Below are 20,642 nucleotides of genomic sequence, written 5' to 3' on the forward strand. Positions count from 1 at the left end.
GAAAATATGGTAGTTCTATACAGACTTATTGGAACTGATAAAATACACAGCACAGCTTTGTCTCTTTTTTCTGATTAGAAAAAGTGTATTAAACTCTTTGGTGTTAATCTGGCAAAAGGTTTCAAGGGGTATAAATATTCTTCCAGGGAACACTGAGTTGTTTCCTATACAAACCCTAATGGATGCGACTGGTCACCTAAAGTGAGCAGATTTCAGGCCCTTGAACTTTTTACTCCCTTAAAGCTCTACAGGTTATCATGTTATCATTAGCTCCATGCCTATAAATGTAATCATATCACTACAGTCTCGAAGCTCATAAGTATTCCCCTTTGGGTATAAGGCCAAATAGGTTTTTTTCACCGACATTAATCACTAGGATTAAAGATTAAAAAGGACGTTTAATTATTCACTCCTCCTCCTCTCCTGCATGTCTTTATGTGTGTTTTGCAGCTTGGAATCTAGAGACAACGGTAAAACCTTTCTGCTTCCACATGTGGACACAGCTCTTTATACATTTTTAATATTTCTTACATGACCTTGAGAAATAAAAATTGATTCCAGCAGCTTAAATAATTGACAGAAATACAGGAGACACAGACCTATTGTTAACCCCTTTTAACCTTATTTAGAAGCTGCCTATTCCTCCTGGTAAATGCCATACGGTACTTTATCTTCAGAGAGACGGGGCCCAGATCTGCATAATGTGACCTGATTCAGCTTTCTAGCAGCTGAAACTATGTTCATGAATATTCCAGGAACAGGATTATGGTTTAGGAGATGGGGAAATGGGGAGTGGCATCTAATTATTGAGGAGCTCAGAGGAAATAAGTTGTATAACTTCATTTTGTTTGGCCGAATCCTACAGAATTGAGTTATTGGTTGTTTGTCGTAAAACTCCTATATCAGCGAAGACCAATAAACACATTCTCCAGTATTTTTATTTCTTTTTATATTTATTTTATATTTTATTTCTTGCTGCATTGCACACTAAAAATGCTAATTAGGATATAGTTTTAGATCTAATGTGGAACTAATGTCAGATTTCTGTCATTTATAAAAAATAAGATCAGAAATAGCCCCATGTGTACTTGTATTGGGATGGTGTACAAATGGACACAAAACAAGAAAACAAAATGTTAGAAATGTCCAAGAACAAAGTTGTACAAATAGCTACATCCTTAACCAGTGCTCTGTTACGGCACCTTTGTGTCCAATTATCCTTCCTGGTATGCATCATTTTTAACCTAAAGTCAATTTTAACTCTCAGTTGGAGCTGACCTTTTTCATCATTTAGTAGTAGTTTGTAGAAAGTTATAAAGGTAATGTAAACTCATTACAGATGGCTTAGAGTGATTGAAATCCTACAATTCAGTGTCTCAGAAAATTTAAGATTAGCAGTTGGAAACCTAGGGTGCAACACATGTAGTCATGTTTAAAATATATGCTATGCTAAGGGTTCTTTAGCCTCTAAGAGGTCTCATTCTGGTCAGTAGACTACAATCAGGTGGAAGATTGAGTGTCATCCACAAGTAGTGGAAGCATGAGATGTCTTTTCAGAGTGCTGTATCTTAGCATATTCACTGGAAAATCATGGGAAGGGAAAAAGTTTGGTGAGAAAGGTGAGCCAGCAACATTTAGCCATTAATCTGGTTGAGCATCACTTGGAGCTGACTGAGGAAGACTGAGGACCTAACCGGCATATCTTTAGATTTGAAACTTTAGGTTTAAATGTGTATCAGACAGGAGTTCATTTTCAATGTATCTTAATATCAGATTCAAAAATGGTTGTTTTTTTAGAAGGACCTTTATTTGGCTTTACTTGATTGTTAAAGGATTAGCGTTTAACTTAGAGCCCCACTGAATTTACACGAACAGCCTTGCATTTTGATAGGGGTGTGTATACTATTTAGATTCACTGTAATGAGATCAGTTCTTGAATCGTTAAATATTTGTAATACATGAAAAGTTAACTGAGCCTCATTGATGTGTTAACAAATAATTTTTCTTGGAATCCTGATGAATTTGTCAAAATGCCACCAAACTAATCTCCTGCAGAGATGCTCAAAAATAACTGCAAACCTTCACATTTACCTCATGCTGCTTAAGAAGATTGGCCATTTTCTCAATTATTACCTCCGTCCTGTTTCACTTTGTTGGGGCTCGATCAGCACATGCATGATGATTAGCTCCCGGCTAAAAATACCTGTCATTAATTTACATCGTGGCAAACTTCAAAAGTGTTTGGGGGTTTTTTTCTTCTACACCCTGAATCTCCTCGAATTTGTTTCCTTCTTCTCTCATAAACACGTGCATATGGGGGTGTTTTATAATGAAGACAGAGTGGACACATCCCCGACCACTGCACCGCCTGGGACCCGGTTCCAAAGCTTTAGTAATTATCAATTCAGCAGCGGCCTCTTCAAACGGCCCCAGCGTGGAATCCTAAAGACTCTGGTGTTTTGCTCCTTCATCCCCTTGAAAATTCTTTTAAAGCAGTGGGAGTGAAGTTCTTTTCTAAATTTAAATTTGAGAGGTACTAATATAAATCATTTTCTTTCTTTTCTTCATGTGTCCTCACTTGAATATTGAGTCTTACTCCCTTATGAAAAATCTAAAACTCCCTTGCCTTTTGTCCCGTGTCTTGGAATACATCTTTTCAATTTCTTCTTTATTTCAGCATATCCCTCAGAGCTTTTAGCCAGAACCCAGAAAACTGTAATTAAAGCACGCAGCATGTGGAAGAGTAAAGCACTCATGCCAAAAATGCGAAAGATTCATTTGTGTGGTCACTTGAACTTCACCCACGCTGAAACACCTGTGGTCCAGTTATAGTTTAGCCGTCATGAGCCTGTGAAGATTATAAAAACAGAATCATTAGATAAATAAATCTGTCGGCTCTAAAAGAATGTAGCTTTACCGATTTATTTATTTATTTTTTTGATCACCTCAAAATACACTGACAATCAATGTAACATGCTGTTGTGCAAATGGAATGGACAACAGGCGGATTTGGCAAGACGCACTCAATAAAGCAGTGGTTCTGCAGTTGGGGACCACCGACCACTTCTCATTACCTATTCTTTCTGGCTGAGGTTTTGGTCACTTTTGAATGTTGGATTGTGCTTTCACAATTATTGTAGCATGAGACAGTCTTTACAAACCACACAAGTTGCTCAGGTAGTGCATCTCATCCAGGATAATACATCAATGCGAGCTGTGGTGAGAAGGCTTGCTGTGTCTGTCAGTGTAGTATCCAGAGGTTGTAACAGGACAACAACCCGCAGTTGGACTGCTACCACCACCTTTGTGCAAGAAGAAACAGGAGGAGTACTGCCAGAGCCCTGCAAAATTACCTCCAGCAGGCCACAAATGTATGTGTGTCATCACAAACGGTTGGAAACAGACTCCATGAGAAATGTATGAGGGCCTGACATCAGCAGAAGGGGGTTGTGCTCGCAACCCAGAACTGTGCAGAGTAAAAGGATTGGCAAATTCGCCATTTCTACCCCGTGCTCTTCACATATGAAAGCAGGTTCACAATGAGCACATGTGACAGACATGACAGAGTTTGTAGACACCATGGCAAGCAAAATGCTCTCAACATCCTTCAGGATAACCAGTTTGGCAGTGGGTCACTAATATTTTGGGGTGGAATTTCTTTAGAGCTCTCAATATGCTCGCCAATGGTAGAATAACTGCCATTAGGTACTGAGATAAGGTTCTAAAACCCCTTGTGAGACCATATGCTGGAGTGATTGGCCTTGGGTTCCTCCTAATGCAGGACAGTGTTACACCTCATGTGGCTGAAGGAGTTCCTGCAAGATGAATGCATTGGAGCTATGGACTGGCCCACTCTTTCCCCAATTCTTAATCCAATTGAGCACCTCTGGGACATCACGATTCCATCCATTTACCGTCACGCTGCACCACAAATTGTCCAGGAGATGGTGGATGCTTCAGTCCAGGCCGTGGAGGAAATCCCTCAGGAGACCATCCACCACCTCATCAGGAGCAGGCCCAAGCATTGTAGGGAGGTCATACAGGCACATGGGCACCACACACAATACTGAGCCTCATGTTGACCAGTTTTAAGGATATTACATCAAGGTTGGATGAGACTATAGTGTGTTTTTCCTCTTCAATTTTGTGTGTGACTCCAGATACCAGCCTCCATTTATTAATAAATTTGATTACCATTGAGGATTTTTGTGTGATTTTTGTAGCCAGCACATTGTTTTGTGGAGAACAAAGTATTCAATGAGAATATTTCTCTATGAACAAATTCAATCCATAATTAGAAACAAATTTAACCATAATAATGGTGGTTTACAAATTCCAACTAATATTTTAGAGTTCCTAGAGTAAACCCCATCCCCCAAAACTACTGTCTAAAGTATCGACCCAAAGAGGCTGCCTAGTGATGTATTGGTTCACAGCATTTTCAGAAAAGCTTAATCAAATTAGCATGCCATATTGTATTAAGATTAGGAATTTTTAATATGAAAATCCTTATTTTATCACTAATTGAATCCAGTAATGTAAAGTTGCTTTGAGGACATCATAGGTCTATTTCTGTCTTCAGATCAAGATTCAAGTAAGGGGGACCACAAAAAATAAATATTAAAACGTTTTTCTGTTTGTCAGTTTGTGTTAAATAAGATGGTTACATTAAAAAAATATATAAATTATCCACAAAAACAAATTTGTGTTCCCGTTTACTGACCACCCTGTTTTTCACCCTGAGTTAGACCCAGGAGTTAAGACTCTTTAAAATGGACTAGTGCTTTGCTTGGATGGTCATTGTATCAGGTTTCTGAGTGGTTTTATTATAATATAGGAAACCTTCCATCTGAATTAATTCCTCAAATAGAGCAGCCTGCTGGTACGGAAAAGAAAATGTCATTTAAATTCTCCAATTCAATCTCTTTTTCTTTCTCTTCAAAATATGTCAGATTAGTCGAAGTAAATGCAGTTGAAAGAAAATGCTCATGTTTTCTTTTTGTATTTAAATTGACATTAAATGTCGCTACAGGATACCAAATGAACATAATGAAATCTTTCAGACCTCAGGCAGATCCATAGGGTTTACCATCAATGGTCTAATTATTTCTTAAAGCCTTCTCCTTTCAGTGATAATGTTGAAGAACCCTGACATTCATTTCCTAAACAATTTGTTTCTGCTATGTCAAGAGGGTCACTAGGATTCCAGGCCAGAAAGGGTGTTGATGGTTCCTTGAGCAGGTTCTGGGTATCTACTGATGTCGCCATGGTTCCTATGCATGTTCCATGGTAACATTTTAGACCTTTTTAAGCACAACATTACACCTTGAAGATATTATCTTCTGTGGGTGCACCTTATTTAGACAGAAAAAAACTGGAAGAAAGGAATAAAGAAAGGTAGGCAGCATACAAAGAACAACATTAATAATTAAACATGGTAGAAGTTAATAAAGGGGTGGGCACAAAAAACAAGTATATGTACTTGATGTATTGGACAAATCAAATTCATAAAAGAGGAAGAAAGTAGACACAGGGTGATCAGGGATATATGAAAGGTAAGGGAAAACAGAGAAGGCCTAGAAGAATGGAGACAAGAATTGTACACAAAGGAAAGCGGAAAAGGATGGATATTGCATGGGAGGAAGGAAAAAGTGGCACAAGAAATGAAGGAGCAGGAAGGATGCTGTTGAGCTGAAGTTGTAGAGACCGCAGCAAAAGACTGACAGTTACTTTAAAATTATTCTGTAAACATTCTGCCACCTCTGCTGGGGAAAGCTGTTTTTGGTGGGAGTTGGGAGCAGCTGAGCTTATATGAGGACATTTTCAGAAGGTGAGAGGAATACTTTGATCTCCCCAAATCAACAGACACATCTTCCATGATGGAAGAAGTGATGGGGTGGTCACAGTTGGATTCATTTATAACCCAGGCTAAAGTCACAGAGTGGTCAAAAGACTACAAGTTTTTAAGGGTTAGAGGGTGGGTGAGATTCACCTGAATACCTTACTGTAGGTCTATGGGTGTTGTCAGGATGTCATTGTTGACAGACCTCTTCAACATCATTCTGGGCTTCAACATCATTGGGGCGGTCTCAGTACAAGATGAGCAGAAGTTTGACCTGTTCCCCATACATGTTGGACTCTGGCAAGGTTGCCCTCCATTACCAGTTCTGTTCATAACCTTGATGGACAGGGTTTCTAGACACAGCCAATGGCTCGAGTGGGTCTGATCTGGGGACCAGAGGATTCTCCCCCTGCTTCTTGCAAATGACATGGGAAGATGTGAAGTGGCCAGGATGAGAATCTGCTCCTCCAAGTCCAAGGCGATGATTCTTGAACTGAAAGAGGTGGCATGTTTACCCGTTATGTTGGAGGAGAGTTCCTGCCATAATTTGAAGAGTTCAAATATCATAGTCTTATTCACGAGGGAGAGCGGAATGGAGCAGAAGATTGATGGACTGATCGATGTGGCTGCCGTTGTAATACTGACGCTGGACCTGTCTGTTGTGGTGAAGATAAAATTGAGCGAAAAAGCTCTCTATTAACTGGCCTTTCTTTGTCCCAACCCTTACCTATGGTCATGAAATCTGGATCATGATTAAGATCCCAAATACAAGCGTTTGGAATTAGCTTTTTCCACAGGATGACTGGGCACTCCCCTAGAGATAAGGTGAGGAGCTCAGTCATCAGAGAGGCTCAGATTAGCTGCTTCCCCTCCACATCAAAATGAGTCTGTTGAGGTGGTTAAGACATCTTTTCCAGATGCCTCCCGGAACGCCTCTCTTAGCAGGTGTGCTAGCCACGTTCCACCAGGAGTGGGAGGAGGCCCAAGGGATGAACCAGGACACACTGGGGGACTCTGTCCCTTAGTTTGGCCTGGGAACACCTCAGGCTTCCTCCTGCATAGCTAAAGGAGCCGTTTGGGGAGAGAAAAATCTCAGAAGCTTTGCTGAAACTGCTGCTCTCCCGACCCAATCCAATAAGCAGAAGAAGATAAGGAATCATATAATGGACTAAGAAAAAAAGGCAGTAGAGGATTATCAGTTCAAGTTTTGGTCCAACTTTTTTATATGCTTACTACCTGCATCTATCTTTACTATTATTCTGCCTTTGCTGTCCTTCTGTTACTCCCATGCAAAGCATTTTGAATTGTCTTTGAACTGAATTGAGATATGTAAATATACTTGAACCCCCCCCCCCGTCTACAATTTTATGTAAATCTAAACTGTGGGACTATATCAATTATCAACAGAAAATGCACTTTAGCGCAATTTGAGCATTTCATGAAATATTCAGGTGAATTACCCTTATCTCATTAGCTAAATCTTTTGGGTCCATTGGGGGCTGGAAATTTTCCTTGACTGTACACCATGACAGTCTGTAGACAATTGTGTTCAAAGCATCTTGGAATAAGAGCTAAAAGTATGCAAACAGAGGTCGCTGTTGTTTAAACGTTGTAAACACAGGAATTGGCTAGAATGCATGCAGGGGTTGCTGCCTTGCAAATACTGATAACATATCTGTGAGAGGAGATACATTTTTGCTGTCATAGCTCATGGTGTGTGTGACAATATTCAAGAGGAACTGTGAAATTAAACATTCTGGTGTTGGTGTTCGAGATAGAAAAGATGAAAATTACACCGCCTTACTGTTCTACTCCATTGAGCTTATTTTAGCTGGAAGTGACAGTGTTGTATTCAGATTTAATGTAATCCACAAGTCAGATTTGCTGTAGAGCATTTGTAGAACAATTTTCCACGTTTTGTCACGGACCTACCAAATTTAAGCCAGGACTAGATGGATAGAGCCATTTAGGAAGACAAAGGCTTAAATCAAACTTTTTTTTTTATATAGTTGTGGCTGCAGTAGTAGAGTTTTCAGCCAGCCTCACATGCATCCTCATCCCATGTCCTTTGCAGCTTTTAAGAGACTCTGCTCAATAAGTCTTCATTCAATGTTTTCAAAAGTAGAATTCTAGTTAAAGGTATTATTAAACAGAAAATCTTGTATGGGGTCCTTGGCGACACTGAGCTGCAGAGATCCACAGCTTTACTTTAAAGCAGGAGTGCCAAAAATCTGTAAACACTGTAAATATGTGGGGAAAAGGTGATCTTGTCAGAAGTCCAGGTCTAATGGAAAATGTGTCATGCCACTCTAAAAGCATCAATTTCCATTGTGAGTTATGGTGCTGGCAGTATTCAAAATATTGCAAGATCCTTACATCCTTCCAAAATATGGAAGATACGCGCCAGCTACCATTCATTCATCCTGTCCGCTGAACTGCAACTACAGTAGTTTTACTCACATGCCTGGAAGATGTCTAGTGCTACTACCACAGATGATCTCGCTCTCGAAATGGAATTTAATGATTCAGATTAATAAGCCAAATGAATATAAGGGGTAAAGCGTAGCCGCCTGTGGCCCAGGCTGCCTGTCACAACTCCAGTCCGGCGCGCGGGTGACGTCATACATGCTCCGCTTTGTTTTAAAAAATATAAATATAAAAAATATAACCACAGATGTCTGGGAGACAGTGATTCGCCTACATGTTATGAATGCTGGCGTACCATAAATGATAAATTATGAGCAGTTTAGTTTGTGCCTTCAACTCGTAGCCCATAGGAAGACATTACTTGGATATAACCTAATGGAATATCTTCAGAATAGCTCCAAATGACACAAAACTAATATGGGTGAGTAGAACATGATGTAATAATGTAAAATCAAGGGCCCAATGTAAAAAAAACTTTGTTCCCCTTTAACCCCACACTGCTCCCTAGGTGCTGCACAAATGCAGCCCACTGCTCCCCATATATTCAGCTCTTTAAATAGCCCAATCAAAGTCCAGAATTTGTGATGAGATTTTAAGATTAAATTTCATTAATTCTCCCTTCTATACGACTCAGTTTCAGCTATTTTATAAAGCTTTCTGATTGATATTTACATGTATCCCGAAACCCTTGTGTTCCATCACAAAAAAAAAAAATAAAATGCATTTTTTTGTAATTGTTGTTCAAGAAATTGAAAAGGTTTCTAGGTAGGTTATATTCGAATTCCTGGAATGTATCATAGCCCGAGGATCATAATAAATTTAATGAGACTATTCTATGCAGCCGTAGCAGGAAAGCAGCAACTAATTATCTCAAATATGTTGTTATGGGATTGAAGTTTTCTTCTCTGCAGCATTGTGCTTGGTAGAAGAAACTAACAACCCTTCATTTGTTTGTGTGCTGTTGTTACATCGTTACAGTAGTATGAATAAAAATGATTAAAGCCATTATTTTCCGACACACACAAGTACATAATCATGGAACAGTTGAGCACTAATCTGCCACTGGGAGTACATTTCCTTTGTCATGTGCACCTGCAATTTTTAGCAATTGAGAAGTGAGAGACGGACAAAAGGTCACCCTCTGCTTCCTTTCATTTACTGTTTTCATTAACGGCTGGCAGATTTGTTAAAAAATTATCCCCCACTCAAGTTTTTAAGCTGTATTTAAATGTGGAACACAGGACACATAATAGTTCTCCATCAAATGGAGCTCAATATCTTCCACTCACTGACAATTAACACATCTATGAGGACAGCAGAGTGACGGGCAGATATTGTCTCTGTCTGGAAAATGTATCTCTGTTTCCTCTCCTTGTCTTTTTAACTCCCATCATGCCCTTTCATGCAGATTCTAAGGAATCGTAAACCCTTTCCATCCAAAGAGGAAGCAATTCTTTACTGCCTGCATGAACAGATTTACCAGCTTTGACAAAAATCTACAGAACTCATCTGTTGAATACTTCCTAATTACTTCAGCGCTGTAATTACAGAGACTCTAATGACCTAAGATGACTCTGCTGATAAGGAATACTGTCGTTTCTGTTTCTCACCTACAGGTGACTATGTGCTGTTGACGGTGTACTTTGATCTGAGCAGGAGGATGGGCTACTTCACCATCCAAACCTACATCCCCTGTATTCTCACCGTGGTTCTCTCCTGGGTTTCTTTCTGGATTAAAAGTGACGCCACGCCTGCCAGGACAACCTTAGGTATGAAACTCCTGCTGTGTGAAATCATTGGTATTTTATAGCACAGTGAAAACTTATTTAAAAATGTCTTGGTTTCTGCATCTTTTACATTGAAATATTTCAGATGTTTAGAATTTTTGATGGTATACAAAGATGATGTGTAAATGCAAAGTGCAGGTTACAAATTAATATTTCTCTATTGGAGGAGAAACGCTGGATAAACCGCTGCTCCAGATGATTATTAATCGATTAATAATTGGATCGCCAAAGGTTCCTTAAAGAAGACTTTTATTAAATTGCACTTTTCCATTTGAAGAGTTCTGGATGGAGCGTATTGACAGATGAAAATAGTTGTTTTTATCTTAAGTGCAAAATTTTTACAATTTCGATATTATTACTGTTGTAAGTGGTTTGCTCTGTCAGCTAAAGGTATATTTTACAGTCTCTATACTTCAGTTGAGGATTAATCGTTTACTAAATTACAGCATGGTAATCAGATTTATGTCCAAACTTTGACTAGACCACTCTTTTTACATTTGGTCAAAATGTGAAAATGTTGGTGGTTTTGATGTCAGCTGCAAATTTGTCATGAACCATTACGGTCCATTTTATTGAGACTAAAACTTTTACATTAAAGGTATAGTGGAGAATGTTCTTTTTTCCTGGTGGATCATTTAAATAAGTGGTCATCATAATTGTCAATTACTCTGGTGATATGTTTACATAAGGCTATCCTACGTGCCCATACCCATTTTCATTTACCAGTGGTGAGTCTGACAAAAATTGCAAATCTTCTTTTGGAAAATAAACTTGTATGAGCAATGCAAATAGCAACTTTTAAATAGTGTGTCCCCGAGGATTAATGGGCTCCTGCACACTGTTGGCCGTTCCCTCTCGGGAGCGGGTACAGGGTTGTGCATGTAAATTTTTTTTTTTGTGGAGAGGGCAGGTCTCTTAAAAAATGTGTGTAAATCTTCCACTATACCATTAATATGTTTGACATTTTTTCAGCCAGCTGAGAGGCAGTATGCAGGACTAAGTGCTGGGAGACAGTACTGAATTATACAATGCTACTTATTTGCTGGTTTTGGTATCACTTCAAGCATCTCAGTTCAGGAATGCTTTAAAAGAAATTGTTGTCAGCATAAAACTCTAATATCTTAGTCTTGGTAAACTATTTGATAAACAGCTCACGCTCCCATGTTCTCACTTTGCACCTCCTTTTAAATATATTTAAGGGGTTTCTGATATTCCTGTGGCTAGAAGCCATTATTAAATGTATGTGGCTTTAGAGTTGCTTTCCTCTGTCTTCTTGTATCTTCCCGCATGAATTGACTGGTGTTTAAATGGTTTTCTTCTCTGTTGCATGCCTACCAGCAGTTCATTTCTTTCATAAATTATAGTTGAAGAGGATATTCAAGGTAAGTATGTGATCCATTTTCACCATGCTTCATGGCTTTTGTCTCAGTTTCATTGCCTCTCCCTCCATCGTTGTATCTAGACCCGAGTGCTGTGTTGTGCTATCGATGTTTTTCAAAGGCTGACAAAACTTCTTTGAGTTATTATAATGTCTGACAGTTTCCAATCTTCTAACTTGACCGTTCTGACCCATGGGTCAAAGTTTTGAATGACACATTGACTTCATTTCTTCTGCCAGGGTGTGGCGGTTTTGAGAACAATTGCCCACAAAAGCCTCTGAGTTGTGCTGTTAAAAATAGTCAAATAGTCTGACATGTATTTAATATTTACTCAGCTGTCTGCCATATTTTCAAATGCACAAAAGAGAGTAGAAGAAAACATGAAAATATTTTTTCTTTAAAAATCGAAATATTTTTGTCCTTTTATTTATCGCAAAGAACAAAGTATCCTTTGAAGTTGAAGTTTGGTTGGGATAAAGATGGAATGACTGGATCTATCTGCTCTGAGCTCACCCTGTGATGTACCAATCCCCTTTAAATCCAACTGGCTGACTGACTGAGATATTTTCAGACCTTGAAAGCCTAAAACAAAGTGGAGGGGCTGGTATTTTTAGAGTTTTTGAGGTAGTCGTCACTTTAGACACTAAAATATATATACTCAAGTGAGGGAAGATGTTTTTTAATGTCTCGCTTGAAGACAAATAGAAAAAAAACATCTCCAACCCGACAAGCTAAACATTGACCAGATAATCAAATTGCGAACATGTATGGATTGGCGATGGGTAAATAAAGTGGAAATACAATCATACATATTTCCACTAAAAGTAAAGGTGGAAATATGGGACAAAAAAAGAGACTAAGGTTATTGCAGGAATTTAACTTAAAACTAAGACATAGACAAAAAATATCTTTTGGATAATAAAGTGTTTAAAGTTATTTCAAGTTAAAGATGTTCAAATTTTGTAAAGTAAAACTTAATGCATCTTTTTAAACTGATTTTGCATTCAGTTTTCCTAGATTTAAAAACTGTTTATTAAAATTGTTCAGTTCTGGTTGGGTTTTAGTTAATTTGTCTTGGTAACGTATAGCCAGACTTTGCAGTCTCAAGAGGAGGAAAATATATTGCCTGAAAGATATCAGTAAGAAAAGGGCACAATATATTCATTTTCGCCATTGTAAAGAAAATTCTCATTAACTTTGGATAATATGGAAAAATTACATTAGAAACTGGGTATCATTTCTAATTTACTCAAAAGAGAAGTAAAATGAAAGGAGATTATGGTTCCTATTTTTTTTTTTTTTATATGGGAAGCCCGTCTCTGGCACCATGGATACATTTCCTTCATTTGGTTTTACCTAGCCTAACAGAATACCAATTAGGCATAACAATATGACAAACAGATGAAGCTATTAAATCTTTGATCTCGAGATCACCCCACACACAAACAGATTTCACTCAGGAAAACCAGATGTCAGATTGAAAATCTCCCACTTCGTCCTCAGTTAAATAAAAATCAGGGCAGCATATGGATTTCATGACCAGAAATCTGCATGACCAGTATCAGTACTTGGATGGAGTGAAAACATTGATCAGTCGGTAATAAGAAGCCAACATGAACCCCCAGCATTATCACACTACCTCCTTGTGGAGGTAGTGTGATAATGCTGATAATGCTAACCAATGAAACAAAGGAGGAGGGGTGAATATTGTCCTGTGTTGTATCCAATTCTCATGCATCCTTTCTTTCATCAGATTATTAATCTTTTTTTTTAGTTTTTTTTTTTTAACCACATTTAGATACCAAGTTTAACCTCTACCAATTTGTCTGTACCACATCTTGATACCAAAAAAAAATTAATGTTTTATTATCAAGCAATTGGTCATACTATGTCTCATTTTGCAAGATACAGACTATGTCATTCATCCTGGGTGATATAAAACAACTAATTCTGGTAAAGTCCTTCAAATGTGGATGCTTGATTTGCTGACTCTGAGGTTTTAATAACTGCTTGAGTTCTCATCTTTAAAGCCATCAATATCACATGTTTTTTACTAACTTCTGTTTTAAAATATTGCACAAAAAAAGTTTAACCAGTTTGGCCATTTAGACTCATTCGTAAGCAAATTAATACGTTTTCCAAATTGTCTGAGGAAGTTTCTTTCATTACACCCAGCAGAGCCAACTCCTTCATTATTGCTTGCCAAATAAGTTTCGAATAACTTATTAACCTTCACTGCTCAGGTTTTCCTCCCTTGACCTCAGAGCCGAGTCCACAGTAACTCCCAAAACCTTCACCTGATCTGTGGCCAACACCAAGGCCACACAGCCCTCCTAAAGTGCTTTAATTCCACTAAGTCCCCACTGCCCTTTATCAGCCAGCTGGTATCACAAAGGGTCATCTGGACTGGCTCTGCACTAATAAAAAAAAAGTTTTATTGGACTTCTGTCATTCACTATTCACTGTCAAAAAGTTGTATTGAATTGAGTAGTAAGAAGGTGTTATTACTCAGGCATGCGCTGGGCCAGAGCCACTCCTCTGGTGCTGCTAATGAAAGCTGATCATAATAAGAGATTGTGTTCAGCGTGTGTTTGGCTCGGCTTGCTTTTTGCTCTCAGCCTGATAAAGGTTGACATGATGACAGCTGAACATCAAAACAGTGTGGGGCAGATTAGATCAGGAGACAAGGAAACCCAGAGGAGTGTGTTTGTGGAAAATAGAGGAATGTCCTCTTATGCTAAGGATTTTCCTTGAATTACTAAAAATATCTTGCAGTATAAATCATGCTGATCACCTCCTTTATTAATGTGAATATATACCATAGGATTTCCACTGCATGTTATTAATCATGGTGCAAAACTAGAGCAAAAAAAAAGCCACCCCACCTTTAGAATTATGTAAAGCATATGTTAATGCATACTGTATATTTACCCAGTTATTCTAAAAAGAGTTCAAAATAAATGTTATCATGAATTGTTTAAATTTACTTGGATTTTAATAAAAAAGCACCACTGGTTTCTATTTTGCAGCAAAGCTGCCGAGTGTATGAAGCTTACTTCGGGCTGCAGTGATCTGCGCTGCTCTCAGTAGTGTAGGGAAACTAGAGATGACAGTCCAGTGCTGCCATCTTAGCAAATTTGTCACTAGATTTGAGGATTCTTCAAACCCCTCAAGCAATTTGGATTTTTTTTTTTTTTTTTTTTCAAATAAGCAACTAGAGACAAATCTGGTGACTTTGTGTTTTTGCCGAGATTACATGTCAGCTGTTACATGACAGCAGCAAGAGCATGGAAAGCAAAGTGGGTCAAAGTTGGTCGCCTGATGTATGCAACTAAATAAAGAGGCAGCCAAAGACGGATTTTCACCTTAACCTAATGCAATGGCTTGGTTCAAAGCATTGAAGTGGCACCATTATAGACAAGAGTTACGGATGTGTAGAATGTCATTCAAAAGTTCAATATTTTTTGTCAGTAGAGGGTAAAACTAGTGTCATATAGATTTATTATATTGTTAAATATATAAAGGGTTTGTGTCTGTGACCTTTCATTGTTTTTTGTGATTTTATTCCCTCTTATAAGTAATTATTTTGTTAATTAATATTACCATAATACACTAAAACTGCAGATAGAAGGAACGCAACACAAATAAAAATCACCCAGAATAATTCTGAGTTGCAGCAGTTTTTAAGTAAAGTAAATAATTAAGCATTGAAAAATAATTTTTTAACCAGCAGCAACCATGCCAGAAATAGCATTAAATAACCGCTTAATATTGTTCTAATTGATTTCCATACAGTAGATGCAGGTTACCTACTTCCTTTACTTTGACTAGGCCACATTGGGTCACAGCACAGGTGGGTGCAGGAACTCAGACAATAGGCTAACAAAGCTAGTAGTAGAAAGCTTCAGTCAGAAGAAAAAAAAACACTGTCAAACACAAGGAGAAGGAATAGGAGAGCGGTGAAATTACCTACTTATTTAGTTGGCAGCATAGGCTTTCACAGAACCCAACAATAGCAGTATGCTACTATAGTAAAAAAAAAAAATTACAGTATTATATTTATCTTGGATTGGGATAGCGGCAAGTTGGGCCTCTATAAGGCCGGCGGTGTGCTCTTAGGCTGCAGCATGGCTCTCAGCTTGTTGCAGTAGTTCTCTCCAGAGGGTACAACTCTTTTCATCTATGTCTATCAGCAGCGTAATGAGACGGGTTGCCCATGGCCAGCTCAAACTTTGAAGGAGGGGCGAGCAAGCAGGTCCTGTCGTCTTGCTTGTCCAAAGCAAATCCAGTACCATCGTTTTTCAGAAAGGAGGACTTTTGTGTTTCATCTGCCTTCGGGACTGCCCTGTTAATCCAACAGAGATGGTTTCTTTATTAGCATGCTTGACCGAGGAGGCAATCTAAAGGCTAAAGATTTCAAGCTTACAAGCTGCTTCTTCTAAGGAATGATAGTTGTCTACATGCTTGGACCAGTACAGTGCAGCGGCACAAGGTCAAATCAGTACAGATCCCGTACGAGGTGTGTCCTCTTCAAAGCAGTGCAGACTGGAAAAGAGATTATGTCATATTTTATTTCCTCAGGCTTTAGTTGTTGTCAGTTTTTTGGAGAGTATTCTGACCTGACAATCACCTCTCAGACCACTGAGAGGGTTAGACACTTTACAAGTGTTTTCTTTCTTGCCCAGAAGGTAAAAATCATCAGGAAGACTGCTTACTGTACAGACATCAAGAAGACAGCCGATTGTACCTTCCACTAAGAAAGTAAGCAAAAAAGGTCATTGCTTAAAAAGCTGGTTGTTTAGAGGGATGCACCAAAGCATAATAGACAGTTAAGAAAGTGTGATCTGACCATGTACAATTGTGACAGGAAAAACCATTGGTTTGGGAGGCTCCTCAAGTGAAACTCATTGAGGAGTGCAAATTAGAAGCCACTGAACACCAACAGATTCTTTGAAAGATACTTTTTAGGCTTCAGTGGCCTTTATTTTGTTATTTTTGAAACTATGTAGACGGGAAAGTATATTATAAGAGACGGGAGAGACATTCTTAAAAGGCCAGCAGGACTGTGTTTCAAACCTGCGACTGCCGGTATATGGGTCACATGGATTGTGAGACATCCCAAAGAATTTCCAGCTGTATTAGCAGCAAAAGATGGCTTGCAAATATTGACTTGGAGGTTAAAACTTCAATGTGCTCCACACTTGAAAGATTATTCATATAATTTAACCTGTTTCTTAAACTTAAAAACTATTGAGATAGTTGTTTTGGTCAACTGCATTTTCTCAATGAAAAACTTTACGTTTTTGGAATGCAATACTTACAGCTTACACCTCAGTGTCTGTGAGGTGTTTGCAAGCCATGGTTAGTATTTGGCAGGAAAGTCCCCATGACATTCCTGTCAACAGGTAGGGCAGTAAAACAAGTTCCCTCTTGTCCTGATAAGCGTCCACTGCAGCTGAACAACAGAAAGTCATTTAGTGCCCCACACTACTCTTTTGTCCAACCCTCCACTGTCAGTCTGAGACCAAGGCCTGAAAAGGAACAAGACAGGGAGTAAAAAGGGCTAAAAACAATGAGACCCTTGGCACATGGCACTAGAGGGAAATGTCACAATGACTGAGGTTGAATCCCAAAGAAAACCATTTCCCTCCAACCCCAAACAAGCTGCTAAGACATCTCAGGTTGCAGCTGTGCTGAGCTGCCACCATCAGGTGCTGTTTTGGCAGCAGAAAACTTAATGGCAGAAGTTGGAGGCATCAGCTTCGGTGATCTCCTTTTAGACCTCAATCTCTGTTCCTCTCATGGATCTTGGCAAAGATTTGAGTGTCAATGATGGGAAGTAAAACTCCCCCGAGGCAGGTTTTCAGAATGTAGAGCTTTTAGAGTGTAAAATAGACTGCAGCGATGGAATTAAAAGGAGTTGGAAGTAACATCCATCATTCTCATCCAGGGTGATGCATAATATCACTTTGATGCTCACTGTCAAAAGGACTGCTGACTAAAAAACGTTAACCCAGAATTCATAGTGCAAGTACATTTATTTTTGTTGTACCAGGAGGACTTTTAGCTAAAGTAAAGCTTGGGGAAAAAGCTTGCTTTTTATAGTTTCCTTCCAGAGGGCTATGTTCTAGTGGATCAACTATGGATGAGCATTACCATAAATGTGAAAAACCAAACAAGTCTGCAGACACGTCTTTGCAATCAAAACAAATGTCCAGACATGCAGAGGTCTGCAGGGAGTAGCATCCTTACCCCTCGGTGATGACATTTACATTACATACACCCCCCCACAGAAGCCTGGAGCTCTCAGACATGCAAGGAATAATGGCCCTTTTTAAATGGCTGCACACCCACAGCCCGCCATAAACAGCCAACTCGGATTCTGTTCAAATTCTACCAGATGTCACCGATGGGAACATTTCTAATGCAGAGGTCTGAAAATTAAATTACTGTGGCCATCTCTGACAAAAACATGCCCCCAAAGCAGTCCAACAAAGGATCCATAACTGGGCCATTTTTAGAAAGTGCGACCTTTGAAGGTTAAGGGTGTTTCCTGAGGTGGATAAGACCACATAGATACTGCATACAAATTTACTGGCAGTAGCAGAGAATGGTTAAAAAAGCCACAAGACAAAGTTATCTTTTAATGCCGTAAGACAACCCCACACTGACATTTATAGAAAATCCCACTGTGTAATTCAAGAGCAGCATTCAGCCTAATTAGATTATATATTTTTTTTATGTCTTATTTATTGGCAACCCTGCAGTATACCATTTTAACAACCTTCCCTGGCCAGTAGGACATTATTATGGAGCTTAGAGACAGGGTTGTTTCCTAAAATGCCTGGATTAGGGTTCTGAAACATCATCATCAAGGTCCAGTGTCAATTCTATTACATTTTCAGGAGACAATCAAGATTATTAATATAAGAGTATTATTCGAAGACGGAAAACTAAAGCAGGTACATCTCAGTTTCTGAATATCTCCAGGGACTGAAGTTATAGTATTCTTCCATCCAGTTGACACTAGGTTTACTGCAGGGTTTTTGGTATTTGGGACTGTGACAGCCATAGATGAGGGTTCATTGTCTGTTGAACTGACCTTAGAATGAGTGTAATCCAAAGAAAACTGTCTTTCAAAAGTGCTTACCGTAATTTGTTTAGGCTTTGGGGAAGAAAACTTCCTAAAGCATAAACAAAGTATCAGAATGTTGAGAGAAGATTTGAGCGAATTTAAACATGGCGTGATGTCGATACCTGGGCATGTCTGGAAAGTGTGGAAACCGCTGATAACTGGTTATTTTCACGCTTAATCATCTCGGTGTTCAAAGAGAATGGTCTTAAATTGTTATCCAGTCGTGTGTAGGACGGTGGCTTGTTGTGATTAAGAACAGGAACCTGAGGCTATAGTTTGCAGAGATTAGAGATATTTTGATATCCTTGATCAAGGTCTCAGTTTTAGCTAAATAATTTAAATTGTAGGTAAACTTCATTAACTCATTAGTACAGGCTGATGTTGATCATACATTTTTGTTTTGGACTTTCTGACCGTTTCTAAGCAGTATAGTTGCCGTCTGTGTCCATTCAATTATGACCACAATTATAATGCACCGTTGCAAAGCCCAGATCATCTCCAACTGATTTGTGAAAGATAATAGGCTCGTTGCCCTGGCCTGGCTTTTACTGTCAGCTAATCTCAGTCCTGCTGAGCACCTCTGATGTGTTGGAACCAGAGATTAAGTTTTTTTGGAATGCCAATAATGGCTTAAATCTTTGAGGGAAGTTTCTGACATCTTGTAAGCTCTCTAACGAAGAGTTAACTGTTCTTTCAACCCAAATTATCATGATATGGCTGATAAAGCAGTTGAATATAACTATGAGCGATAACCATTTCAGATGTAATACATAAGAGAAAGAAAATCATAAAGTCAAACATTTTTTTCTTATATTTTCCACTGAGCAGGTAATATAACTTCACTACCTAAAGGAAGGCCAAACCTTCAATACTACGGGCAAAGTAATAATGCTCAGAAATTAGGGAATATAAAGCCTCTGTGTAAATTAGTTTCATTACTGATGGTCTGATAGAAGATGGTTTCTATAGCAACTTGCATTTTAGAAGCAACTCTCCCACTAAGCGCGTCTACAGGTGTTGTCAATTCTATGTGGAAAGAAATAGTCAAGCCATTTTGCGTCTCCAGAGGAAGCTGTGCAAAATCTGATAAACTGCCTCAAGCATTGGTTGTGACTAAAGACTGCAAGATTGGAAAGGAAAAGGAATCCATGGGGAGTTGGGAAGAAGTGAGCAGAGCAGAGCTTTTTGGCCCTCTCATCTCAGCTTGAGGCTAGCAGCCTGAGGCTACAATGGCTGCTGCTAGCACGACACTTCTTAAAGTCTGGCTGAACCGCCAGGAGGGTTTAAACCCGTCACAATGGAGGTTTCTGACAAGGTGTGATAATATCAGATTCTTTTCTGCTGAAAATATTATCTGTTTTTTTCAAACTGAGACTTGGGAGGAAGCAGTGGTAGATTAGTGGACACTCACTTCCAAACCAAAAAACTCATTATAGGATACCAGCTGCATGACAGTTATTCAGGTAGTAAATGGAAGAATGGCAACACTTTCTTTATAGGCACCGTGTAACTTATTCAATGGAAACCTGTTTTTATATCATTGCTGGCAGTCCAGGGAGACGTAATCTTGTTTCAAGTCCAGTTTATTAGATTAAGGGCAACTTTACCTCAGAAACACAATGCTTATAGTTAAAGACGGGGTGCTGTTATAAAGTACTTACAACCCTTCCAGATTTTCTTCTATTTTTGCTCTTATGTGGCACTACTTATCATATCTAACCTGAGAAAAATTCCGTATTCAAACTTTTTTTTTTCTTCCCATCTTTTATAATCATTACATTGTCACAGGTACAAAGCGATGAAATGAACTCTCTGCATTTAGCCCATCCCCTTGGGGAGCAGTGTGGGGTTAAGGGTCTTTGCTCTTTGGCTCTTTTCATCTGCGTCTATCAGCAGTGCAATGATAGCCTGACGTAGTCCGACTCAATTCTAGTCAGAATATGTGTCTGATACTGCTCCATAGAGCTGTGATTATGGGGCGTATTTTGAACGAACCAGGAAAAAAAATGCCTCTGCACTCAATTGGATAGACCTACAACCAATAAGAGCAACGGAGTGCGTGGCGTATGTTA

At 38.9% G+C, this 20,642-nt stretch overlaps 1 protein-coding gene across 1 annotated transcript in view; it reads left to right on the top strand.

Annotated features, from left to right (window-relative positions):
- Positions 1 to 3,797: 3,797 nt before the first annotated feature.
- Positions 3,798 to 20,642, top strand: part of LOC107094125 (gamma-aminobutyric acid receptor subunit gamma-3-like) — a 37,695-nt gene continuing 20,850 nt past the window's right edge. Inside the window, exons 1-2 of the mRNA XM_015389556.1 lie at positions 3,798 to 4,026; positions 9,886 to 10,038. Coding sequence (XP_015245042.1) covers positions 3,798 to 4,026; positions 9,886 to 10,038 — 382 coding nt within the window. The remainder of the gene's footprint in view (positions 4,027 to 9,885; positions 10,039 to 20,642) is intronic.

Source organism: Cyprinodon variegatus, unplaced genomic scaffold (assembly GCF_000732505.1).
Source record: "Cyprinodon variegatus isolate N-32 unplaced genomic scaffold, C_variegatus-1.0 Scaffold465, whole genome shotgun sequence".
Lineage (NCBI taxonomy): Eukaryota > Metazoa > Chordata > Actinopteri > Cyprinodontiformes > Cyprinodontidae > Cyprinodon > Cyprinodon variegatus.